Below are 26,125 nucleotides of genomic sequence, written 5' to 3' on the forward strand. Positions count from 1 at the left end.
AGCAGGCTGCATGTTGGCTCAGTGGACGAACAAATGTGCTAAATTTGTTTCTTCTGTAATCTAATTTTCTTACATTGAATACTGTATAAGGGCAGTTCTTCTTAACTTGCATTTTTACTGTCACTAGTTGGTTATGTAAAGTATGTTTTCGATTTATATGCTCGTATATATGGGTGTATACATTCTCCACAGATGTGTCTTTTTTTTTTTTCAAGAGAAACAATACTCGTTTCTCTGGAAGGTTTGTTTCCGTTGTTTATAATTCTAAGTTCGTGCACATACGCCCATTGTTTCCCTGAGAGATAGTTTCCGTTGCCTGCAGAGCTAAATTTGTGTACTTTTGCCCATTTGCCGTGTTATGATATTTTTTTTTCTGCCTCGTACCATTTACTTGTTTTTATTTTCAGTCAATCTTGTATAACCAGACCAAACTCACCACTTTCAACTATACCATAGATAGGCAGTATAGCAATAAGTATTTAGTGGGCGTGGCTAGTGCGCATGTGCGTGTGCGTATGTGTGTGCGTGTGCTTATGTGTGCATTTGCGTGTACGTGTGTGCGAGTGGTGAATTGACAGGCAACTCCGCCGCTCATTTGCTGTGAGCAAAGTACATATGTACGTTACCTCGACAATAATCTATTTTTTAGCACCTGCTTCATAAAGACAGTAAAGAGAAGCATTCAAGAAAACGTGTGCTCTCCGAACAACTTGCCCTATTGGAATTGCCGGGCTTGGAGGGCTTCAGAACAGTTCTTCGTATCGTTAAACTTGTCTCTGACGCATGCTCGCTTAGACGCGTGCCACTGCTTCTGTTCATTGTTGCCTACTGTCAGCTTTTCTGGCAATTCACCCTCCGAATTCGCCCAACTGGAAAAGCGCAGGCTCATCGACGTCACCAAAAATGTACCAGAACATCTAAGTCAAATTTGAATTTCAATTTTTCTGTATCTTTCTTTCTTTCCTTCTTTCTTTCTCTCTCTTCTAGTGAATGTGCCGCCGGATTGTACCGTACAAGCTCTATTTATGGCAGATTTTATTATCGTTGATTTTGTGTAGGGATGAACCGCTGCGATACACTTTTCTAATCTGCATTCTCTTCTTGCCTTGTTGGTTTCATGATAGTAATGTACAGACTGGTGCTGTCTACTGCTGGGTGAAGGAGGCTGGAAATCAGCATCAGTGAAGTTGCTGTGGATGCAGCTTTTTTTTTTTTCGGCATTCTTATCACAATTTGTACGAACTCTGTACATGTTAGCGCGAAATAATTAATAGTCTAACATATTCTAATGTTTACATTAGGTGCTATTATCACGCGTCCCAGGTTTTACTACAATAATTCGCCATGGAGCTAGTGATTTCTGACAAAATCGATCACGGTGAGCGGTCGGTCACGTGTAAGTAAACTAGCTCCTTCTGCTCGAAGTCTCGAGTGACCAGCACCGCCATTTTCTTGTTTTAAAGATTACGATTTCACCGTAACTACAAAACGGTACAGCAAGTTTAACGAACGTAAACACTAAATCTCCCCCGCTGCTTAGGAACCGCAGCAAGATATCACATGTCACTCTGTTTCATAAGCTGTGCTACCACAACCAGTTCATTCCCTTTCTTTTCATAGTTCAACCGTCACACGTATCACGTCGCCTTTACCGTGCGCATAAAGTTTTTGTTCCTCCCAACACAAATGCAACCTTCTCGAGTATGTTTCATCCTGAAACTTGCAATGAGTAGAACCAGCTCCCTGACGGTACTGTAAATATTGCGGATTTAGTGCTATTTTACACACGCCATAACTAGTCTTGCTCCATCTGTATATAACTTGACGAGATAAACTTAACGAGGTAATATTGCAAGAAAATTCATCTGGCTTTTTGTTCTTACCTAGCAGTACTTGGAACATCTTTCTTGCGTTATACTTGTGTTAACGTATCGTTATATTTTTTTAGATCTCTTACACTGCGATTCTTAAGGGGAAATGGTTTGTACTACATTTACGTACATTTGTGTAATGTGGCTAACGTCGCAGCTTTCCCGCGAAAAGCACTGAAGGTAAAATAAACGAGATTCAAGTTGTACTAGCACCTTAACGTTGCGCCAGATACGCCTTGTTTCACGGGTGTATAGTTTAACGCCCGTATGGGCGCAGAGTGATCGTTGTTCTCTCCTATTCGGGCTGCTCGTAAGCCGTAAAAGGAGCCTCTCAAACTGCCGCGTTGAGACGCGAGCGAAATAAACTCCTTTCGCGTCCACCTGTATAGGATGCACTCAATCTCAGCAGCGCCTCACATTTCGGCGGAAGCTGCAGCTGTCTCAGCAGCTTAACACTTCCGAGGGCCACGTATGCTTCTGCTCCTATGGCATGGAGCCATTTGTGTCGTCTGCACCTTCAACTTTCTAAAACGTGACACACGAAGAAACACGAAAAGCTCGTTAACAGAGCCACGACTATGCATACTTGGTACGACAGAAAGCTGAGCCAGTTTGTAAGGATTCATGATGCAAATAAGGGGGTAAGGCGTGCAGACACGGGCACAAGAGAAGAGAAGTGGACGTTCGTGTTGTCCACCTGTCTTCTCCTGCGTCCGTGTCTGCACGCCTTGCGCCCCCTTTTTCTTGCGTTATGCAGACTTGGTTGTTGCTGTTGTTGTTGTTACTGTGTCTCACTTTGAAAACCGCGCACCAATGCTGTTGAAGCTATAGAGTCGGCGCCGGGCCATCAGCGAATGGCCCCTGACGCAGAAATTCCGATCTGCTGGAGCGCAACTGAGCCCCTGATTGGTCAGAGCCCTGACCCGCCGGCTACCACGATTGGTCAGAACAGGGGTGGTGACTGAATCCGGACCGCTGTTACGTGAGAGAAGCTCTGTGAAAACAGTTCCTTATTGGCTGGTGCCAACTCTATAGCTGCTAAAATCCTGCACGCGGCATTACTGTGACACGGAAGAAGATATCGCCTTCACGGAGGGTTCTCCCAGTCGTAGCAACCATTATCTACTGGGCAGACGTTAGTAGACGAAACCTCACGATTACTGCAATGCCCGCCGCTGACTGCGCTGCATGGCTTGGGAGCTTTTTTTCTGTTTTCTTTTCTCTTCCCTTCTTTCTTTTTAATTTAGCGCAATCGTCTATTCACACTAGGGGCGTTTATAGGCCCATTATCATTTAGTACTATTGCCACGTTGCCATCAGGCCCATACTAAAGGCAGCCGAGGTATTATAGCTGTGGGCATCCCGTGAGCGTTTGTCTCTGTGGCTGGTTACAATTAAACTTCAGTACGTTAATACGGGGATGACAACGCAATTTGCAGCGACTGATTGTTCCTGGCCAAGACAACGACACTGGGACCATGCAAGCAGTGTATAAGCTTCGCAGAAGCAGGCGACGTTGTCATGCACATCAATAGCAGCTGTTGAAATACGAGCTCTGCCGGCACACTTCGGTGCTAGGAAATCTCCACAATACGTCATGGCGATATTGTGCCGCCACATGATATATTAGTGTGCTTTAATTAACTTTTTAAATACGGTAAAAACGAAAGCTTGCCAAGAAGACTGATTTTTTTTTTGCGTGGAGATGAGTCTGATGAGAACATGAAACGCAGCCACACGAAAAATTTATCAGAAAAATGAATTTTGCCAGAAAAGAAAAAACGTTTTAAACTATAACAAAAGTGGGCATCACTGAACACAAATTTTTCTGTGCTGCCAATACCACGTGCAAACGATCGTGATAGCCATATAAAGCAAGACCACGTAAATAATTTCTGTCAGAAAGGCGAGGTTTACCGAGAGAAAAAAATTACACTGTAACGGAGGTGGACTTTACTTCTCAGAAGAGAGTCTATGCTCCCAACTTCACTCTTCAACAGCTCCTTGCACCATTTATTGTTATTCAAAGCAAGCACAAAATAAAGCACGTCATCTGGAAGAAGCGCGCAGCAACACAGGAGCTCAAGTCGTCTTTAAACCAGTACAAAAAAGGAAAAGAAAAAGAAAGCGTTCAACGAGCTCGTCTCCTCGTCATCCGTCAATGAAGGGTAAAATGACTCTGGTTAAAGGACGCAGGCTGAAAGTGCCTCACTGCGTTCTCATAAGCTAAAAAGTCGACGTATTGTGGGCAAGTCCCAGGCGCGAACTTCTGCTAGCTCTTCCCTGCCAATCTTGCGCTCTATAGCTGGGGCCCGTTCTAGCCACCCTAGCTCTGTTTCATTATGATGATGATAATAATAATGATGATAATAATGATGGTGCAGTCACGGCCCTTTGAAGCCTCATCGTTAGCGTCGATCTCTCTGCGGCTGTTCAGCCTGCGGGGCTGAGTGGATGCCAGTTCCCACAGTGTTTACTGTATTATTCGTTGAAAATGATACGAACTCCACATGGATCGTGTATACTCGCCTTATGAATAACCGAGTCAACTAGCTTATATGAGAACGTGCACACGTGTTTTGTAAGCGAGAATGCGGCGAGCTAAACTCATTGGATATGCGGCGTCCGAAGTACACATCTAATATATCCACTATCCTATTTACGCCTTCACGTCATCTCTCGATAAGCCCTGCCTGTTTTATGTGTACGCTAGATCGACGCGCAACGGGAACACAAGCTCCTCTCGTTGCTCTTGTTTCCAAGCCATATCGATTCACGAAAGTTGGACTTTCTGGAAATGAGCGGCCAGGGCCAATCTGATTTCTCTTTTTCCTTGCGCTATTTTGCTTTTCGCTCACTCGCTCGCTCGCTCACTCACTCACTCACTCACTCACTCACTCACTCACTCACTCACTCACTCACTCACTCACTCACTCACTCACTCACTCACTCACTCACTCACTCACTCACTCACTCACTCACTCACTCACTCACTCACTCACTCACTCACTCACTCACTCACTCATGCGCACAGAACATCAGTGACCTACCTTTCAATATCTTTTCGGCTGCATGTTTTACGTCAGGGCACAAACAATCTCTCACGATATTGCGTTGCCGAAGGACGCAGACAGTGGCATTGAACGCTGTTCGCACCCAGATCATTCTCAAGATCACAGTGCCCACACACCATCCCACATAAAGGAAAATTAAAACAACCTGTTTATCTAGATTTCTAATTATGAAGAGTACATATTCATTCAAAAATTAAGGAAAAGTTAATTCAAGGAAATAAATAATATAATAACTAAGCAATAAGTGGTAGATGTGTTGAACTATCCGGAAGTGGAGGAGGCGGGAGAACTCGCTCCAATCACAAACTCTACTGTGGGCTTTGCGTTAAGATTCAAGAACGTAAACAAAAATTCTTAGGCATCAAACTCAGCGCAGCATTGCAGATGCGTTGGTTTTTGTATAACTAATTTGTGCTAAATATTGGCGGTCGGTCGTGCGCTGAGTTTCGGTTTCTCGATTTCAGATTCAGCGGGAAGACAAGCCAACATGCTGCACGGAAAGCCATTCCTGCCACGGCGGCGAGACGTCGCCCGCAACTGCGACTGGGCGGCGCTGCTGTTCGGCGCCTTCGTCGTCATGGCAACGCTTCTACCGGCCATCCAATGCACGTGCGACCGAGCAATGTGCACGCAGGAGTGCCAGAAGGCCGCCTGGGAGTACGGCGAGTGCTGCATACCAGGGGGCGCCGGTGTGCTGCAAGTGTGCAAATGCTTCCGCCACCCCAAGCGTAGAGTTGATAGAGAAAGAAATAGCGAGGGAGAGTGGGTACCGCTAGGGCGCCTCCCTATTACTGATGGTGTATGTCACAAGCGCCGTAACCAATGAAATAGCTGAAAACAAGTACAGGTCACCTTATGCTTTGTCGCATACCTGATGGCTTTATGAAGGTGATGCGTTAATATTAAGTTTACGGAAAGCGCTTGCTAAGCGCGTGACTTGTGTAAATCACGATGTACACATTCATGCAATAAAGGAGGACACGAATTTCGGTTTCGAATTTCTGTTTTTTTTTATGCGTAGTAATTTCGTACAGTTTAGGTTTGACATGCGATCGCGCGTCAACATCTGACGCTATGGCAGATTCGTGCCTTTTGTGCCACCGAAGCCCCGAAGTGCTCTGGCATAAACTTTCACGTATAAGTAAATGAATGTATTTCCTTGTTCAGATTATCACGCGAGTAGACAGCTCCTATCATGCATCCCAATTGTTTGAGAAGTGTTAAAGTAGAGAATTTCTTGTTTTACATGCGGAGAGGTGTTTTTGTTTGCAGGTTTTCCTTCAGTAGGAAATTGCCGGACAGGCGGACCAGCGCACCGGAATTGTACTGGCGAATCCACAAGCAAGTCATAGAATATGTTTAATTGTTGCACTTTGAACAATCATGCTTCTACAAAGGCCACAGCAGAAAAACAGCCTGATGCCGAGTATTTCTGTGCCACGAAGCAATCAAGAGGCGAGTGCTTAATACGGACGGAATCGAGTGCATGAACCCACATATTAATAGCGTAGGCGTTTTATTAACATTACAATATTTTCAGTACTTCCTTGCATGCCATTTCATGTGGCATATCTTTTCTGGACACAAATGTGTGCAGCGAATCTGTTTGCATGATCGACTCCGGGTATGTGGGGCCGTTCACTTGCACTTGATGCTGAATCTTCTACACGCATTCCTAAACTGCAGATATGCACATCAGATCCTTACGAGCATTTTCAAAATTCAATTATTTTAGACACCAGGCACATATATGCAATACTGACATAATCTCAATTTCCATTAAGCAGCTGGGACACATTTTTGTTGAGTATACTCGCAGGTAAAATAGGTAGATCATGTTGACAGCTCCAGCTCATTTTCCTTAAATCAGTTTGTACAGGGGGTATGCAAAAATAATGTTTTTCTCGCGTACCGATTATTTTGCTGTATAAGCAAGAGAACCCAGCACGTTAGTGTAACATATGTTGTACGTCACACTAATATGTGCTTTAATTTATCAAGTCAGATTAGTTACTTTTATGGCTCATTCAGTCAAATCACACTGCAAGCTGCATTCATCAATATTCTATTGGTTTTTGCAAATGTTTAATGAAACATGTTCCCCTGTTATGCAGATATGCAATTACAAGCCCTTCTGTGTGTTCCAAAGGTAAAATTTGAGCTCTACATTAAAGAAGACATTTCTAGTTGGAAACAACAAGCAAAAATGGTGAATGCATAGTTTCAGAAGCCCAAGCTACAGAACTTATGAGAAGTGTCGAATGATTTTAGGGAAAGAATGGTATTTGAAAATGCAAGACTCTTTAGTGGAGATCAAGCAAGTCAATATAGGTAGAATACTCTGCAAAATTATGCGAGTGATGGGATGGCAAACAATGGGTCAGGAAATGCGTTCTTTTTCTGCCAAAAAAAAAAGCTGATGATTGTCATTACATAAGTCACTTAAGCATCATGAGACTGTTGCTTGATAAATTCAGAAACAAACCAAAAAAAACAAGACACGCAAAAATAAAAACAATTTCGTGATGCTCTTTCCACACTGGGATAATGCTCTTCCACACTGCTCTTTCCACACTGGGATGCTCTTTCCACACCGCACACAGTAGACTTAGTGACGCCGTTTGGCTAGAGGATGACGGTGGCTTTCCAAGAAAAGTTGACGCAGCTGTCGCAACTGGCTGGCAAAACTTGCACCTCAGCGGGCCGTTCTTAACAACCCCCAACAGCCACCTTGACTGCGGGTGTGTCACCCGAGTCGCCAAGGAAGCATTTGAGGGAAAGCGACTGGCAATATGAACAGCTACTTCTCCATGTGAAAGATACTCTTTCTCTCGGATAACTCCTATGCCTCGCCACGCCAGCTCACCTGTGCAGTCTCCCCCAACAAAGATGCCGCGGAGGCACGTGCAGGTCAGAAGCAAGAAGCAGTGGCACTGGTGTCGACATTCACCCAATTTCTTTCTTTTTCTTACACTGAGTCAGCCAGCACACCTCGAACCAGCCACCTTGACTGTGGGTGTGTCAGCAGATTCCTCTTGTACATATGCTCATACTAAACTTCAGTAAACTTGAACTTAATAATAAACTTGAAGGGGGCAAATGGAACATTGATGCATTGATTTTTTGAACATTTAGTGTACACATACATGTTATACATTGCAGTGCTACAGAGCGTATTTTGAAGCTTCCCTCTATATTTTGCACTTTTAGTTACGTATGTGTTGTGTGGCCCTCAATGCAGTTCCTGTTGTAGCAGCTGCTTTGTGTATTGCACTTTGGATTAAGCTTTTTATATCCACATGTGCAAAAGGCCTATACTTCTCTCACATATACAATATAAGAGAAGAAAGGGGGTTAACCGAGGGGCCCGATTTCTTATTAGTCATATCATAAGAAGCCAATAAACACTGACACCAAGGACAACATAGGGGAAATTACTTGTGCTTAATAAATGAAATAAAGAAACGGTAAATTAATGGAAATTTAACTGTATGAAAAAACAACTTGCCGCAGGTGGGAACTGGGTTGTTTTTGTTTGTTTTTTGTTTTTTCATCCACTTAAATTTCCATTAATTTATCGTTTCTTTATTTCATTTATTAAGCACAAGTAATTTCCCCTATGTTGTCCTTGGTGTCAGTGTTTATTGGCTTCTTATGATATGACTAATAAGAAATCGGGCCCCTCGGTTAACCCGAGGGTCCCGACGGTACGAAAAAAAAAACGTACCAACACCGTCCTCTAGACCCATTCATTTAAGGTACCGTAACAAAGCGTATTATGCATAAAGTTCACACAACTAACTGTATTACTACATACGCCTGGCGACGTATGTAGTATACACATGCAATGACTCGCATTCGCGACTGCACCGGATGCCCTCCATATTATTCTGGTTAATCGTGCTCACTGCACCGAGGCAAAAGAAAAATCATGGGCGCAGGTGCCTTTAAAGTATTTCGACCTTGCGAGGCACCGCTGCGCGTGCTAGGGGAGCTCTCTGTGCGAACACATACTGGCACACACCTGCCTCAGCGGCCCCAACCTACGAACTGTTCTGCTTCGAGCTTTGATACCCCCCCCCCCCCCCTCTCCCTTGAGTGTCCTGGAGTTCCTGCGCCGCCTGCTTTATTATAATCTCAGGCGCTCTCCTGAGACTTTCGTTTATCGGTTACATGTGCCCTACAGCTAGATCAGTACTTGTAAAAAAAATATCTATCGTCGTGACGAGAAAAGCACCCCACAACGAAAAAAGCACCCAGCGGCTTCTGCAACCGACCGCGGCCGTGCGAAGAGAATTACGGAACGCCAATGAGGAATCTGACCACAGCTTCACGCTCCTAACTCGTAAGCTCGTCGAGTGACACTCCTGCAACAGGCGTGACCGCTGAAAACCGCATACCGCCGGAAACTTCAACAGGATCATCCTTAGGTTGTATAACTGCCACCTGCACGGCCAGCATTGACCACGCCCACACCATCCCGCAACACAGAATAAAGAACCAACTTATATAAAGACCAAACACACGCCTGCACCCACACCACATCACCACACTACAAGCGATACGCCATGCTGCTACGCTGCTACGGTTGCCAGATTAAAACTGACTACTGTCACCAAGTCTAGCAAGCATCTCAGGAGCTGGCTACCTCGGCGCGTAGCGACATGACGGCGGTCTTGCGGTTCCCGATTTCAATGCATGGGCCCTATGGGTAGCTTGTCCTTTAGAATCAGTATAGTAACTCTATGACCCCAAGAGCTTGACATCGAAGAAACTGTGACGCCACTTCCGAGGGTGGGTTCGGAGTTGATGTAACTGAGGGGAGCTGAGTTTGTTGTGGCGTCTTGAAACGAGCACTAAAACGAAAAGCTAACAGCGTAAGCATACTTTTGCAAGAACAAAAAAAAATGAGGAGAGAGAGAGAGGTTAACACGAAAATCGAGGCTTGAAGTGTCCGGACGTCCTAATTTTCCCGGAGGAAATTCCTCTTGTCGAAATGTTGGCTCCAGCGACATTGCTTGTTCTAGCACTGTGCGCATATCGATCATAAGCTGTCAGTAGAATAGCGAAGCGTTTCTCGTGCTCCGCGATTGTGCTAGTAATTTATCACGGATGTAAGTCCATTCAGCGTGCGTGTTCAAATAGCTTCTTAGATAGCCCTCAGGACCTTTGCGGGGGAAGCGTATGTAGAAGAGGGGCGGGGTAAAGAAAGTGTATTGTACATGAGTGAAGTATGGCAAAACGCAAACAAAGAAAAAATATTCTGCACACACACACAAAAAAAAAACTTTCGATTGGAAGACATTGTAGTTCGAGCAAAAACGTGCTCGTCGTACCGCAGTCAATTCGATAAAGCAAGCGAGCGCCGAGAGAGCACGCATGTGAGATGGCCCTACATTTTAGTGAAGCTTTAGTGAAGTGTAATTGTGTGTTCTATTTTCTATACAACTAATGGCGATGCGTACAATTGTGTTTGCGTTCATTCTATACCGCGTGAAACATCTTTCAAGTTTATGTTTGCTCAACACCAGTGCCATAATTTGAATATCATGTATTTTTTTATGTTTATGCTCAGCACTGCTCGCAGGCTGTGCCCACTTGTCGAGAGAATAATAGTGACAGAAGGTGTGCGCACAGGGAGGGGCCACGTATGCCTAGCTACATTTAAGGTTTCTGTACTTTGATCACAGCGGCACATATCCAATCTGTAGGTCTAGACGAGAGAAGGCACGCTCTCAGTGGCGCCTACCGAATCGATGAATCAATGAAAATCCAGTAAATAAGAGAATACACCTCCTGGTAATAAGACCTGGTAATAAGACCTGTGAGCACCTGTGAGCAAACATTATTTGTTCACACACACACAGTGTGTGTGTGTGTGTGTGTGCGTGTGCGTGTGCGTGTGCGTTTGTGTGTGTGTGTGCGTGCGTGTGTGTGCGTGTGTGTGTGTGTGTGTGTGTGTGTGTGTGTGTGTGTGTGTGTGTGTGTGTGTGTGTGTGTGTGTGTGTGTGTGTGTGTGTGTGTGTGTGTGTGTGTGTGTGTGTGTGTGTGAACAAATAATGTTTGCTCACAGGTTCTTTCTTCAAATTAACGTTTTCTTTCGAGTTGGTGAATTTGCAATTTTATTTCCTTGATTCGCTTGTTTATATTACGAGAAAAGTTTCTAACGTGATAGTGAGGTAAGCAACTACAGCACCCATTGAATTTACACTAAGGAAGGAACAAAAAAAGTGGAGAAGGAAAGCCAAGGAGGCTAACCAGTTTAGCTCAACCGGTTTGCTACACTACACATGGGAGCGGGATGGGGGGGATGAAAATTTACACTAAGATATTAGCACTTAAAAAGCGGAACGAACAGAGTTTTTTTTTTCTTATAAACAGAGTTTTCTTGAGAACTGAAGAAGTATGCCCCGCTGCTGTACATGCTGAAATAAATGCGAACAATTTGCTTCGATGTGTGCAGCTCACGCACTGTGCCCCTCGATCCGTACGCGCTGAAGCGAATGAGCACAACTTGCGTTTCCGTATACGCAACTGCCTAGTCGTACGCAGCGAAGTCAACTGCGTGTTCCCGACTATGGACTCACAAAGTAAATTGCTAATGAGTCTGTAAGTCTTCTTCTGAGGTGCTTATTTGAAATCGGAAAGAGTTCAGGGTTTTTACGAGCCAGAACCCGCGATCTGTTTAAGAGGTACACCGCATTATGGGGAACCCCGGTGTTCCTCTGTCCTGTATACACAGGAAAATCTCTCGTCTAGTGTATTCGTTCGTTTGTGCTGTGTATTTGTTCATTTGCCCTGTAACAGAGAGCAAGCGCTCCTTCTGTGTATTCGTTTGTGCTGTGCATACATGCAGATTGTTTGTCCAGTTTATTTGTATGCTTGCCCTGTTTATTTGTTCGCATGTCCTGCATACACAGGATGAGCGCTTGTTCTGTGTAGTTGCTTGTTCTTTATACACGCTTGTCCTTTATACTTGCTTCTCCTCTATACTTTTATCCTGTGTGTTCCACTACGCTACCGCGGCGGGTGCGTTTGACCTATGTATTTGTTCATAAAAGTTCATACACAGGTCGAGCTCTCGTCCTGTCCTGTATTCACAGGACTAGTGCTTGTCCAGCATATTTGTCATATATATATATATATATATATATATATATATATATATATATATATATATATATATATATATATATATATATATATATATATATGTGTAGGGCAAGCGCTTGTTCTGTGTATTTGTTCGTTTGTCCTATATGCACAAGACGAACGCTTGTCCAGTGTTCTTGTTCACTTGTCCTGTACACAGGACGAGCCCTTGTCCTGCGTGTTTATTTGTTTGGCTTGTGTATTTGTTCGTCTTTCGTCCTTCCTGCGCTATCCAAAGTTAATGAACGGGAATGTTTTCCTGGTCGCTGATTCGTGGCTACGGTGGTAGGCACATTAATCGGTGTTGACTACTGATACTGTTCTTCTGGAAATCGAACCTTAACTCGAGTTATCACTGCCAATAATTGCAAAAAAAAAACGAAATAGTAACCTAATCGTAAATCTTCCAAAGCTGCAAAATTTATCATCATACAATTCAGCCAACAAATTGGTTCAACATGACGACCAACCGGGACCCTGCCTCCACAGAGATAAGGTGCACCGAAGGCTTTAGGGCCAATGCTTTTTTAAGTTGTCCATTCGCGCAACTATGCTTATGCATATTAAAAACAAATTGATCTGCCCAGCGTCAACCCTATAAATTAAGCCATAAAAACATACATGCCGGCGCTACTTTTGACAATTCACGGCCTATCATTCGTCTTCAAATAAATACTGTATGTGAGAAGGAAGCCTGCACTATGCTTACGGAGTGAAACGCGACCGGGAAACGCACAACTACTTGAGAGAGCTACGTCAAACTTTCACGCAGCTGATATTCTTATTATTATTACTAATACCTCTGTCTTTCTTTTTTTCATTGTATGACTTAGTCTCGACTAAGGCCTGGTATCAGAGGTTGGCAGCATTTCTAAAATAAATAAGTAAAAATTTCGCTACAAATATGGTCATTAATGATGGTGTGAAGGTGTGGAGCGAAGGTGTGGCTCTAAGTGTCCGAGCCAATATTGTACCGGTGTCACATGTACTGCAGATGGTGGAAACGAAAACATGCTTATTAGTTAGCCCTAGATTGACGCGTTTCAATCCGTGACTATAGTACCTCCGGTATTTGATAACTGCACTCCTGTTATATCCGCACTAAATAAATTAACTTGTTCGTAAACACATTGCGCACGAAATCGCTATTCAATAACGTGACGTCACGACATTTTCGTTGACGACTCTCCATAAATGCTCACCTTTGGTACCCGTGAGAGTTCTCCCTCTGTTACCTTTCTCGAGAAGATACTGCAACGAAACTTGTCAACCCGCTCTTCCCCTATAAGCGTGTTTATTAACGCCCCCCCTTCTTCAAGAAATCTTGGATCTCCTTCATGGGAATGTCCCCCTTCTGTCGGTTGAGCTGCTCCATCACCTGCTTGGGGGACAGCGGTTTGTGCAAGCTTCTGACAATGAACGGCATGTGCATCTTCCCGCCCTTACGTTGGCTACCGGCACCGCCGTCCGGCTCCAGTGCCTTTCGGGGCATGAGGTCCTCGAAGGCACCTCTGGCCTTGGCTCCGTAGTCCTTCTGTCCGTAATCTTTCTGGCCGTGGTCTTCCGCACTCGTGGTTGGCTTGTTGGGGCCCTTACTAGACTGCGTACCGCCTGGCGGCTGTTCCACCTTATCGCCACTCCCATCTTCCTTGATGGCGTCCGGACCATCACCACCGGGAGGCTTGCCACCCTGGTCTGGCGGCTTTCTTTTCTTTCCGCTGTCCGCTGGGCTCTTGGTAGTGCCTTTGCTTTTTTTACCGCCACCTAGACGAGAGAATTTGCAAGTTCGTTGAATCAATCGTATACATCCAAGATCGGCTTGAAAAGTCGCGTATAACATCTTATATGGAAGTCCTAGCTCCCATGAGAAATTGCAAAACAGCAAGCATTAACAAACGCAGAACACTCGTAAGGTCAGTGGTTGATTTAAATTTCTACTTACTTGCAAGATTATAGGGCAGCTATCTCAAACAACCTTTTGCTGATTTCACGAACATCAACTGTCTGATTTGCAAGAATATTTGCAACGTTCTTCTTTTTGTTCTCTTTTCGAAATTTTTGTCTACTTTTGTGTACCTTACCTTGGAGCAAGGACACTCGGAAGAACATACACATAAACCTTGATATAACGAAATTTATGAGACCCAAGATTATTTTGTAATATTCAGAAAGCCACTAAATTGAAAAGACTATAACACTTTTGTGGACAGCATATTAATCTGAGTATAACCGAAATAGCTTAAAAAGACAGGACAAGACTGAACAGCACAAGCGCTCGGCGACTGTCCTGCTCCGGTCCTGCCCTTTTCCTGAGTTGCATAATTTGTTAGAAAGAGCGAAACAGTGCGAAAAAAGTGCACACGAGATTCTAAACCAAACTTGCTTAAATCGAAAACTTCGTACAATCGGGTTTCATTAAATCGAGGTTAGACTGCATGCAAGTTGAACTAGCGCTTATCTGTCGTCATAAGTCCCAGAAGGACCCGTCTTCGCGTTTTCTGCTCTGTCCTTCCCGTCAGCGCTGCTCGCGAAAGACTTCCCAAAATTTGAAGAACGCTACCCTGGGAAAAGTTTGCTACCGACCGGGAGCCTTGGTGTGCTTGTTACTGCCACCTTCTTCGCTGGGTCTACCCCTGTCCTTTGACTCACCATCGTTGCCGTAATTGTAGTCGTCGTCATCGTCGCCACGATTCTTGTCCTTCTGCTTGTCACGGTTGCTTCCTCCACCTCCGCCGCCACCATTGTCCCCGTAGCCCGTGTCGCCATCACCACCGCCGCCGCCGCCGCCGCCGCCACCGCCGCCGCTGTCACTGCCACCACCATTTCCGCCACCGCCTTTGCGCAGAGTCTTGGCATCTTCCAGTGGAAATGTGCAGAGACACCCTTCCTCTTCGCAACTCCACCGCAGAGCCCCGAGTGACACGCACTCTTCGGCGCAATTGTTCATGTCACATTGGGGCTGGCATGCCACCCGGTTTAGCAGCGGCGTCAGTGTCGCAGCAAACAGCACCAGAAACACTGCCCTGTTCATGGCTGTTGGCTCCTGTCCCTTGTACAGCAACAGCAGTGATTTTCTCCTCGATTTTTTTTGCCTTTAACCTTGTCACTCAGGCCTTGTCTCTCTGGTCGGACGCCTCCGCATGACTCTGTGCATGAGGAGGGCGGGGCTATGAAGACTGAGGTAGTCTTTATGGCAGACTTCATGCATATATAGTCGAAGATGGCAGTGCCTCCAATAAAAAGAAGTATAGAAAACACTCTCTAACGATCTATTTTACAGTCTTTCTTTTAGTTTTTAGAGCAGTTATTAATGTATATCTTACATCTTCTTATTTATTTATTTATTTATTTATCTATTATTAATTCATTCATTTATTTACAGTATTTATCGCATATTTTACCACGGAAATCTGGAGTAGCATGATAAACATTTCGCTATTCTAACATCTTCAGCTCTCAGTAAAGTATTTCTCTCTCTAAGTCCAATTATCAGTTGTCAGTAGTCTTTTTCTTGAAATTATATAACTTCCATGAAAGTGGACCAAGGGCTATAATTTGGAAATGTGAAAGTAGTAATATTATCGACAAGCTCATTTTAAATCATCCCTCTTGTTTTGTTTTAAATCAACGATGTTCAGTACACGCTAAAGGGTTTTAGTATAAAAAGGTTGCATTTCGAAGTTATATCTGCTGAGTAAGAACATTCGACAGCTCCGCTTAGCTTATTTATCCCTAAAAGGAACGGCAGGTAGGAGAGAAGAAGATGGGAAATGAGCTAACAAAGCGTTGTACCCGTCGAAAATTACACGCTAAGCTATTGAGCGCATAAGTCCTGGATTTCGCTATGATGCCGATATGAAGGCTTAGAGCTGGATCTTCTGACCGAGCTTAGATTAGTGGAGCGCTCGACCGGCTATCGCTTGCGCATTATCCCTTCTTGAGATACGCGCTAATGCTCATGGTGTAAATTTCTGCAGCGCAAAACACTGATATGCGGAAGGAAAGGTAAAACAGGACGAAGGAACGAGAAGAGGGTAATGTTGACGTTGCCTGACGTCGGTTGTTCCGGATTGCTGACCTTCCCGTTGAGCCGAAAACCGATGAAAATATTTCGGTTTCACTCCCATACAAAATAATAAATAGCGTTTCCGTTACGTTATCGTTCCGGTCAAACATATCGCTTTCGTTTTTGTTTTCGTTCCGTTCAGACACTGCCTAAAAGGGCCATGTAACTCATAACAAAGGGAAATATGACCGCTTTCATTTTCAGATTACGACTTAAAACAGCCGTTTATGCGTAAATGACTAGTTTGGAGGACTTCACGTCGTGTCAACAGTAGTTAATGGAGGACACGAACTGAGCGGATCCCATTAAACCGGCATAAACTACTATGTAACATTGTTACCTTCATACCTACACTGTAGTTAAAAACAATCAATGCTAGCTGATGTCGCTTAATATCTTGACCTATTTGACTCATTCTGAGCTGTTGTCTAGTGCTTTGTCTATTCAGGTGACGTAATAGTTGCTACTGAAGCAGCTATAATATATACGCCTTTCCCCAAGGCCTTTCATAAGAAACTGCTTCTGCTATTCTATGCCCACTTTCTCGAGCAAGGTAGAGCTTACCAATTTGTTCTGAAAAAAAAAAAAAACTGTGTTCATTTTGGTATAGACGACCGGTGATTTCGCTGGCACTTCGTGCATCGCTTAAATCACTCACTCAGAAAGCAACGAACACTTCGCCTCTCGAAAGCTGAATTTAGGTTTACTTTTCAAAAGGGTGGTTTGTTCGGCCTTTAATGATTTACACACGCCCAGTCAAGGCAGCACATTTCGACTCGGTACAGCAGCTCTAGGAGGAAAAGCATTTGCGTAATAATTCTTAAAGCAGGCCATCGCTGCATTTCCCAGGAACTGTTATAAGGAATCTAATTATGTCGGGGCCAACTCTGACTTGTCCTATGCAAATACATGTGGGGCGCCGAAGTGATCCCGTCGGACAGCCGCTAAACAAATAAAGACATTGTTGCATTTGAGAGACAAAGCAAAATTCTACTTATTGTGGTAACATGTTAATACTACATATGAAGTGTTTACAAAAATTTTTCCGAAAATGTAAAGCTTAAAGAAAAAAAAAAGAAATAAAAAGAAGAAAAAAATCGCAGTTCAGTAAGCTGAACGTGTTAAACCATCCGAAGTAGAGAAACCGGATATGCGAGCTTGCAGCTTACTCGAAATTTTTAAAACGTTTACGAGGGTTTTCCAAAGATCCTACTCCCAAACTAGTGGTACACTTCAGAGTGGTGTATAACGTCTCAGTTTTGTCTACTTTAAATGTGGCAATAGGTATGGTTTACATAATTGCATTCTCGTTCTCACTGCTGAGTTATCGAGTTGTAAAAAGTATACCTTTTCTATGTTGGTGGCTCTAAAGAATAACCTTCAATTGATAGCCTTGCTTAAAATTGTGCTGCCTGCAGTCGGTAGATTTTAGCTTCCTTTCTCTTAAATGTAACAAACTTCAATGCATTAACTAAGTGGATGCCAAGCGAGCAGCGCATAAACAAGCGAAACACGATAAAGAAGACAGGACAAGCGCTTGTCCCGTCTTTTTCTCGTGTTTCGTTTGTTTGTGCGGTGCCCAAGTATGGATAGGTTCCAACCTGCCCGCTTTTCACTCCTTATGCAACACAATTTCGCCCATCTCATGTATTTCGATAGGGACCTTCTTACGTAGAGTGTCCTCTTAAGATCACACTTCGCCTATTTTGTAACTGTGATGCATAATACACCCAAAAAACGAAGAATAAATTCTATGTACGCAAGTAAATAGACGAAGTGTATTTAGTAGCAAAATCGGATAAATTCACCCCCCCCCACCCCCAATATTATTTCAAATATCGGAAAAAATATATAAATGTGTAGTGCATGCGGAAAAGAAGGCTGCAAGAACCGTGGCATTCGCTTTGTATCTTGAACGTTAATTACGAAGAAATCGCTCCGATTTCCCACCGCTCTATCACAAACACTATTAATACGTCTGAACTTACAAGTATATGTTGGCTGCTACGTGATCAAGCGTAACGACTCAAGTTGTACTATCGCCAATCCATTTCTATGAAACATTTCTTCTACTAGCCAACGATATTGGTGGCATTTTAGTTTTACCATACTAATAATCACAGCTATAGAAAACGCCACCACGTGGTTCCATAATACTCAATGGTCAAACACATTGTTTGATTGCATCTATCGTCACCTCGCTGTCACGAAAACCGCACAGGCGTGGCCGAACTCTTGCAGGAGTGACGCGATTCCAACGAGTAGCGAAGATGCCGTCTTCGACGACGGCGACGTCCCGGCTTGTCTTGGCCAGAGTCCCGGCTGGTTCGAGCACTGTCTTCGCACGAATCGAGGCTGTTGCGGGCTAAGTTTGGGCCGAAATCCCAGATGCACGCGATAGAGTGTCCGCGACGGTGAGGTTGCTCAAGTATGTGTTCCTCACGCCCGCAAACCCAGAGCTGTCCTCACAACTCCGACGGCGCCTCAGATTCGGGAGTTCGACGAGCGGGCGAGCGTGCGCGGTGAGCAAAGCACAGTGGGAGGGACAAAACAAAAACAAGCAAACACGCTGGCAACAATGGCATCCAAGTCTGCACCAGTTCTTCCAGTTCTTTCTTTCTCTTGATAACTCTGCTATAGCGTGCCCCCACAGTGGTTGCACGAGTATGCATTGACGAGAAGTGAAAACCGCAAACAAGGTCTCATTCGTTCCTTTCTTTCGAGGCGCGCGCGACGCCTTTGTGAGCTGCACGGGTCGCCTCCTCGACGAGTAGGCGGTGGCTGCTTCCGCAACAGGCGTATTTCACTCATTACAACGTGCCTTCGACGGCACGCCGTGTTGCCGCCTGTTGGCGTTCTATTTAAAAGCCGCGCCGTCACCCGATGTCGCTTAAATCACCTCCTCTCTTACCCTTCCCAGAAGGGCTGCGTTGAAAAGAACGCGCCCGAGCGAAATTACGGACGACAGAGGCGAGGAGGTTAGAGATTCGAGATGAGGATCTCTCTTTTTTCTTCATCTTCATTTTTGATAAAACTTTTTTCACTAGCTTTTTCCTAGCATCAAATTGGCCCAGCCTGGGCCTGCGTGAAAAAAAGAAAAGCCTTGTACGAAGCGTGAGGTGCCTATTCTAATTGCTTAGCGCGGGTACAAATACAACAGCGTTATATGCGGTTGACATCGCACAAGGCAGCGTATTACGAAAGTGATCGCCCGACCTTGGACGGCAGAGTTCAGCATTGAGCCCTTTAATACAATTTACGATGCAGTCTTTCTACTTGATTAACATGAGCAGCGCTGGCGAATGGCTAATGCGACTGGCATGTACAGAAAAAAATATCTAGTTGGCTGTTCACGACAGTTGAAGATTCAGCGGGTCTTTAGTGGCGTCAATTAAAGCAAACACAAACGAAAACAAAGAGAAAACAGTGACTGCATTTTAGTTTTCACAGATTATGCGCGTGGCGAACGTGTCTTTTGTTCCTTCTTAGTGTGCCATTACCGTTGGCGCTTCATTTCCTGAAAAAAAAAATGGTGAAACAGCACCGAAGAGGAGCACGAAGAAAAGAAACAACAAGAGGGCGCGTTGTCTCTCAAGTAGTTTATTGAAGAGAAAAAAAAAACACGCATATAACATCTTATTATACAAGCCACCCACCGGAGAAGCATCAGAAGCATGACTGAAAAAAACATTAAAGGAAACTGAAAAAAGCATACGTATTGCAAAAGAAATGTGTTCACACAGTACCATACCTTGAATATCAGAGAGAGAGAGAGAGCGATAGAGAGAGAGTGAACTTTAATGAGCACCAGCAGTTCAGTCGGCTGGGCCTAGGCCTCCCACGATGGGACCTCTTCTTCTTGCCTCTTCGCCGCTTCGTAGGCCTGCTGGGTCGCCCAGAGTTGGTCGTCGAGATGGGAGCTGCGCAATGCGGCGTGCCATCTCGACGAGAGGGTCACGGGATTAAGGTCTGGATATTGATGTTCGCACTCCCATAGCATGTGGGGGAGTGTTGCTGATTCAGTTTTACAGACCTTGCACGTCTAGCTCGGGTAGATGTCGGGGTATATGGTGTGATAGCGTGTGAGGGATGGGTATGTATTCGTCTGTAACAGGCGAAGGGTGGTTGCCTGTGCCCTGTTTAACTTGCGGTGAGGGGTGGGGAAGGTTCTTCTTGCGAGGTAAAATGATTTCACAACGTTGTTGTATCTTGTAAGGCGGTCGCGTTCTGTGGGTGCACCTACAGCGTCTCCGGCACGGTTTACTAGTCCTCGTGCTACGGAGTGTGCAACCTCGTTGAGGTTGGTGAGGTACGGGTGGACAACGCCGGCGTGTGCTGGGATCCAGACGAGGGTGATTTGATTTTCAGGTGAATGCGGGGCTTTTTGTAAGATACGGAGTGATTGCTGAGAAATACGACCCTTGATGTAGTTGTTGATTGCTGCGCGAGAATCGCTCAGTATGGTGTGACAGGCTGGGTCAAGAGTGGCCAGGGCGATGGCCACTTCCTCAGCCATCTCGGCATTTTGGGTAACGATGCTGGCAGCATGTCGGAGCAAGCCGCCTGCTGTGGTAACCGCCGCAAAGCGCCGTCCATCTTGGTACTCAGCTGCGTCGGCGAAGGTGAAGCCCGCGGTGTTGGCATAAGCTTTGATGAGGGAGGTAGCTCGTGCCTTTCTGCGTTCTTTGTTGTGGTCTGGGTGCATGTTTTTCGGAATAGGGTCGGCGTGTATCCATTGCTGAATGTCGCGTGGTATTGTGTGTTTGTCTCCATGTTGACGGTGGTAGGTGATTGAATATCAGAGAAAATATTTTTTTCTGGTCTTACTGGACGACAATTTTTCGTCGAGGGGACTAGACGGAGTTAGCAGAGCCCTGGAACCTATGTCATGTGATACCAGGAATGTTAAACAGGAAACAGTACACGACCTTAATCTTCATTGTTTAGAAAGCTAATTTAATCCAGTTAGATTTGTTCCTTTCGGCAAAACCCCAAGAGATGGCTATCCCATTCAGAGCTATCTTTTCCGAAATGAATACTTGACAGATTGTAGTTGCCGGTTTTTTCCAAACGCATTTGTCGGCATTAACTATTAGCGACCAGCATTTGATGTCAAATTCAAAAAAAACTCGTGAACTACATCGGGAAGAAAACCCTGGTTTTTGTAAAGTAGTTAGTATTGACATGGAATATTTCTAGTATTTTCGCACGCACGAATAAGTTATAGGGAGTGCAGAACTGTACATCACAGAACAAAATGACGAGCTGGCTTTTCAACACCAAAATTTGCACTCCATCGAATCCTTCCTTGAATTACCGTCGTTTTATTTTAGCACGTGACTTGGTTGGGATGATGTCCTATATACCCAAAAGCCAGGTGTTCCTAATGGTTAGAAGATGGCGTCTGTGCTCTGTGATAGTTTCCTGGGCGGAGTTGATAGAGTGATAAAAAAGAACTTGCATGGTTTGTTAGCAAAAATCTTTTTTTGCTCAGTAGATGATTATTTGGTTATATACAAGGCTACAGAATACAAAATAACTGCTATTGACATTCCAAAATTATTTCGTGAGCAAGGCCTTGGGCTATATTTCACCATGGAAAAAATGTCTGAGAACAGCCATTTGAGATTTCTATATTCAACTTTAACTTTTGCACCAAGTCGTGGGGGCTGTGTCAAGCCACGATGTTAAACCATGATGTTAAGCCACGATGTGTTAAGCCTTGCTAATGTTTTTATCCAACCACTCGAAGGTGTTCAAGAATGTCATCGTCTTTTGTTGCCTGCGTTCTTTCCTCTCAAAATCATGTGACCACGACATGAAAATCATCTTTCAGAAGTTATAGCCTGCCTGCAGCAGGCCACTGCGTCACTGCTGCACTTGCTTGTCAGGCTTGGGTAAAACAAAAAGCAGAAAAGTACAAGAGCGTCGATTGTAATTCCGTACATACAAGTTTTCACGTAATTGAAATGATATGGCAAACATATACAGCGTTAACCCAGTGTTCTTTCACCGTTTGAGTTGTCTGGAGTTTGTGATTCTGTTAGAAGAAAGCTAAGAGCTGACATAATGGCGTTGGCGGATGTGGTGCAAAGCATGAGCAGTTATTTGTCCCATACAAAGTTGCTGTTGTGCAACAGCTCTCGTTATCTTGTGGAAAAACGTATATCGGTCACAGTGACAGATGCGTTAAGAGAACACAAGTATGCCCTGTTTAGATAACCGTACTCCCACTTCGTGAACCGTCGCAAAAAGTGCGGTTGTACTCTTATTTCCTGTCACACTAACATTCTCGCCTGGAATCGTAACCTACTTAAGAGGAATCTTTAGCTCGGATGCTCCTATCTATAATACATGTAAAAGGATAATTCGTTTTTCTCGGCAAACCCTGCACCAAACTTGACGAGGTTTGTTGCATTTGAAAGAAAAACTTAAAATCTAGTGACCGTTGGTTTTGATTTTTTTATTTAAAATTGGCAAAAATCGCAAATTTTCAGAAAACGAAACTATGAAGTTTCAACTCCGTAACTCGGCAACGTAAAATGATATCACAATTCTGTGGATTGCATCTCATAGTACATCAAAGCGGACAAAATTAATACTTTACATATGAATCTCAAAAAATTTAGTAATGTATAAATGCAACTTGGGCAAAACCCTTGTATCCAACGTAACAAATTCAAGTAAAATATAAATTGACATATCTAATTCGTCCCCTTTGAATGATCTAATGAATGCCGTTTACAGAACCTCGATATCTGTTCTTGACGGAGAGCTATTAATTTGTAAACTTCGTGCTTCTATTTCTTTTCAAACTGTCGAATATTTGAAGATCTTTTTAACAAAATTCAGGCACTAATCCGAAATTCCTTTTCAAGCAGTCACTTGAATTTAATTGTGTCTCTCAAATGCAACAAATTTCATTATCGGTAGAGGGGTCATCTCAGAAAAGCTTCTCTTCGTTTTACAAGTATTTGTATAGGCAACGTCGGATTTGGGCCCGAGCTAAAGCTTCCTCTTAACCGAGAGATTTTTGACGCATTTCTCATCGCCTTGGATGTGACTGTGTAGGCCAAACATCTATTGCACTAACAAATGAAGAAGTAAAATATATTTGAGTGCGGCCTCCAATCTTCAAGGCATGTAACTGCGTAAACGCGTTCTTTTTTGCCTTACGTATGCTTTGTTTAGTCTTTTAGTTCTTGTATTCCGTGTTCCAGTTGCTTGTTCACCAGGTGGCACCTATGAAAGGTTTATATCTTTAAATCAGGGGTACAATCAGGACTCGATGTGAATCAGAGATCAGTGGGTCGCTTTGCATTGGGCGCTCACGGGAAGACTACAAATGAAGCTGTGCAGGGTGACATGGGCTTGACTAGTTTGGTAGTGAGGAATGCTCACAGTAAAATTGATCATAAAGAATGACTGGGGAATGTGGAAGAAAGTAAATGGGCTGGGAGGGTGTTGAGGTATCTGCACAGGAAAAACACTGATTCACAGTGGAGGAAAAGAACTAGGAAGCTTACCAACAAGTATGCGGCCTGTGGGGTGGGCAACACAGCAACAAAGAAGGTCAAGCGGAAAGTCAGAGAGGCTGAATTAATCTCATGGGTGGCGCCAATGGAAAAGAAACCTGCCATGAGTAACTACTTAAGAGGAAAAAACGAAATCAGGAAAGAAATAATTTATGATAACTCAAAGGGAAGCTCATTACTTTTCGAAGCGAGATCGGGATGCCTTAGAACACGCACCTATAAAGCGAGATATAAGAAGGAAGAAGAAACATGTGCTTGCTGCGGTAAATCTAGGGAAACTATAGAGCATGTTTTATTGGAATGTGAGGACGTCTACCCAGCGGTCGATTTAGGCACCACTGGCCTCCTTGAAGCCCTTGGGTTCAGTGAGAGCAGTGGAAAAGTAAACATGTCCGCAATAGGGATTAGTAAGAGGCGATTGGAGGATTGGCGGAATAAAAGTAGAGAAACGACAAAAAACGGAGACGCACAAAAGCACAGTTCGAAATAGGGGATCAGAAAATTTGGTTGTGGGAGTTCATAGTGTTTTTTTTATTGTTTAACCTAGGTAGGACATTGGGCAGTATAATAGCAAGAGCTTGGTGGCGCAAGCCACCGCCCCGTTCCAAAGGGGACGCTCATAACATCCATCCATATATGTGTTTCTTTTTCTCAATAACCTTCGGTTGAGTCAGCGTACCTTCTTGTTTCTTTTCTTTGTGCTCGTCTTAAGCGCTGTATTATCATGTTGCTACACCAACTCGCCCACCTGTCCCAATATTTGCAAGCAGTAATAGTGATAAAGACACGCAAGACGAGTAGTATAACCATGCCCTGTCAAGAGACGCGTGAAAAAGGCCTGTACAGTATTCGCCAAAAAGGCCTTGGCTTTGCAAACGTTGGTATTGTCAAGTGAGTTAATGAGTGAGTGAGCGGGAAAGCGATGTTATCATGCTGGGTCAATGTTGCAAAGCCAACATGAGCTAGTGCCTGCGAAAAACAAAAAGGCCAATGGCCAACCGTGAGGCACTTATTTTTAACGCATAGTTCAGAAACGAAGCCATCAGCCTAATATGAAGCCGATGCCACGGTCAGGCCAGGGTATTGAACTTGCTTATCTATGACAGCTCCCGTGCCGTTAAAAGTAAAATATATTCGTTGCTGGCGATAACCTTGCCTTAAGTGGTTAGCATAGAATTTTAACACCTCTCTGCACATCCTTGCTGGTCTTTCTGTTGCCTTGCGGACTGTCGATAGTGTTGTACATACGCGGGACTTTGTAAAGCTTTAGGTATAATATTGATCTTTGTCTAGACGTCTCCGTAGACAGCAAGCAGGTGTTCCGTGAGAGTACGCCATTCGGGCAGTCAGTTATTTGAGCCCAAATGGGGTTGTTTTGAAAATTGGTGCTTGTGTCACTCTTCTGCGTCACTTATGAAAGTCACAGCTACCTAAATGCAAGGATATGTCAACCGTTTATTAAGTGTAAAGTTCTGCCTCGTAGGAAGCGACTTGGATGAATAATTATATATGAAATCAGTTTTTTGTCAAGACCAGTGATGTTTCGGCTTTATGACAAGCGAACAGTTGTACAACAACAAAACAAAACGCGGCTCCAAGTTCACCAGAATGGAATACCTAAGTAATAACCTACAAAATTTGGTCAAGCTGTTGAATAAGCTATTGGCAAATATGTATTTATCAAAGTTATTTCAACCGCCCTCTACTCTTCTGTTGAAACAAGGCAAAGGATTCATAGAAAGATCAAGACAAAATGGTAAATGGTGGCTGAACAAAATACTTCCCTATTGAATCAAACAGATTGCTCCATAAAATTTGCCTCATTTTCTTTCTTTTTTGAGCTTTTATATTAATGATTACTGATTTTTACTGTAATTATTCTTCTACTATTAACACGAAATTTCGGTTTTACAGAATATTTCTCTATGCGAATTTGCAATAATTCATTCACGTCTCGGCCAATACCCCATAGTGGGTTTGAACAATATCTTTACTTGACGACAAGGACAACAACAACAATCAACACAAACAAAAACAATCCTCAACCTGAAGGCTACATGCTGAAACGTCCCTTGTTCTGCAAATGCAGTCCACCATTTCATTAAATGAAAGTTGACCTAAGGCAAAACCTTAGTAGGTCAAGAATGTTGCCAACGTGAATTACAGGTGCGTTCTAGAAGGCGACTGAACCAAACTCGCCAGTAGATTTTCCTTAGAAGCATGCACAGACACCAATATTTTAAGGATTTTTGGAATCTTGGGCGACCTCGTGATTATTTTGTACTTTGACCCTAACTCACTTGAATCGTTCGCTGTTGGCATTCTAACCACCGTACGCTAGTTCTTTGATCCTGGACTAACGTATGAGATCCCCGTGTCCAGGAAAATCAGATTTCTTGACACCATGTGTAATTTTAGTAATGACCG

General features: G+C 43.9%; 1 protein-coding gene and 1 long non-coding RNA gene across 2 annotated transcripts; one reads left to right on the forward strand and one right to left on the reverse strand.

Annotated features, from left to right (window-relative positions):
- Positions 1 to 820: 820 nt before the first annotated feature.
- LOC142590877 (uncharacterized) lies at positions 821 to 5,930 on the forward strand. The gene is made up of 2 exons (XR_012830248.1): positions 821 to 905; positions 5,410 to 5,930. It is a non-coding gene; the product is annotated as an uncharacterized LOC142590877 (long non-coding RNA).
- Positions 5,931 to 13,368: 7,438 nt separating this feature from the next.
- Positions 13,369 to 18,938, reverse strand: LOC142590878 (uncharacterized). Its single transcript, XM_075703277.1, has 3 exons — positions 18,361 to 18,938; positions 14,747 to 15,243; positions 13,369 to 13,861 (listed from the first exon to the last, which is right to left on the reverse strand). Exons 2-3 carry the CDS (start codon positions 15,126 to 15,128, stop codon positions 13,395 to 13,397), a joined length of 849 nt encoding a protein of 282 aa, XP_075559392.1. The 5' UTR covers positions 15,129 to 15,243; positions 18,361 to 18,938; the 3' UTR covers positions 13,369 to 13,394.
- Between the last annotated feature and the right edge of the window lie 7,187 nt (positions 18,939 to 26,125).

Source organism: Dermacentor variabilis, chromosome 8 (assembly GCF_050947875.1).
Source record: "Dermacentor variabilis isolate Ectoservices chromosome 8, ASM5094787v1, whole genome shotgun sequence".
Classification (NCBI taxonomy): Eukaryota; Metazoa; Arthropoda; class Arachnida; order Ixodida; family Ixodidae; genus Dermacentor; species Dermacentor variabilis.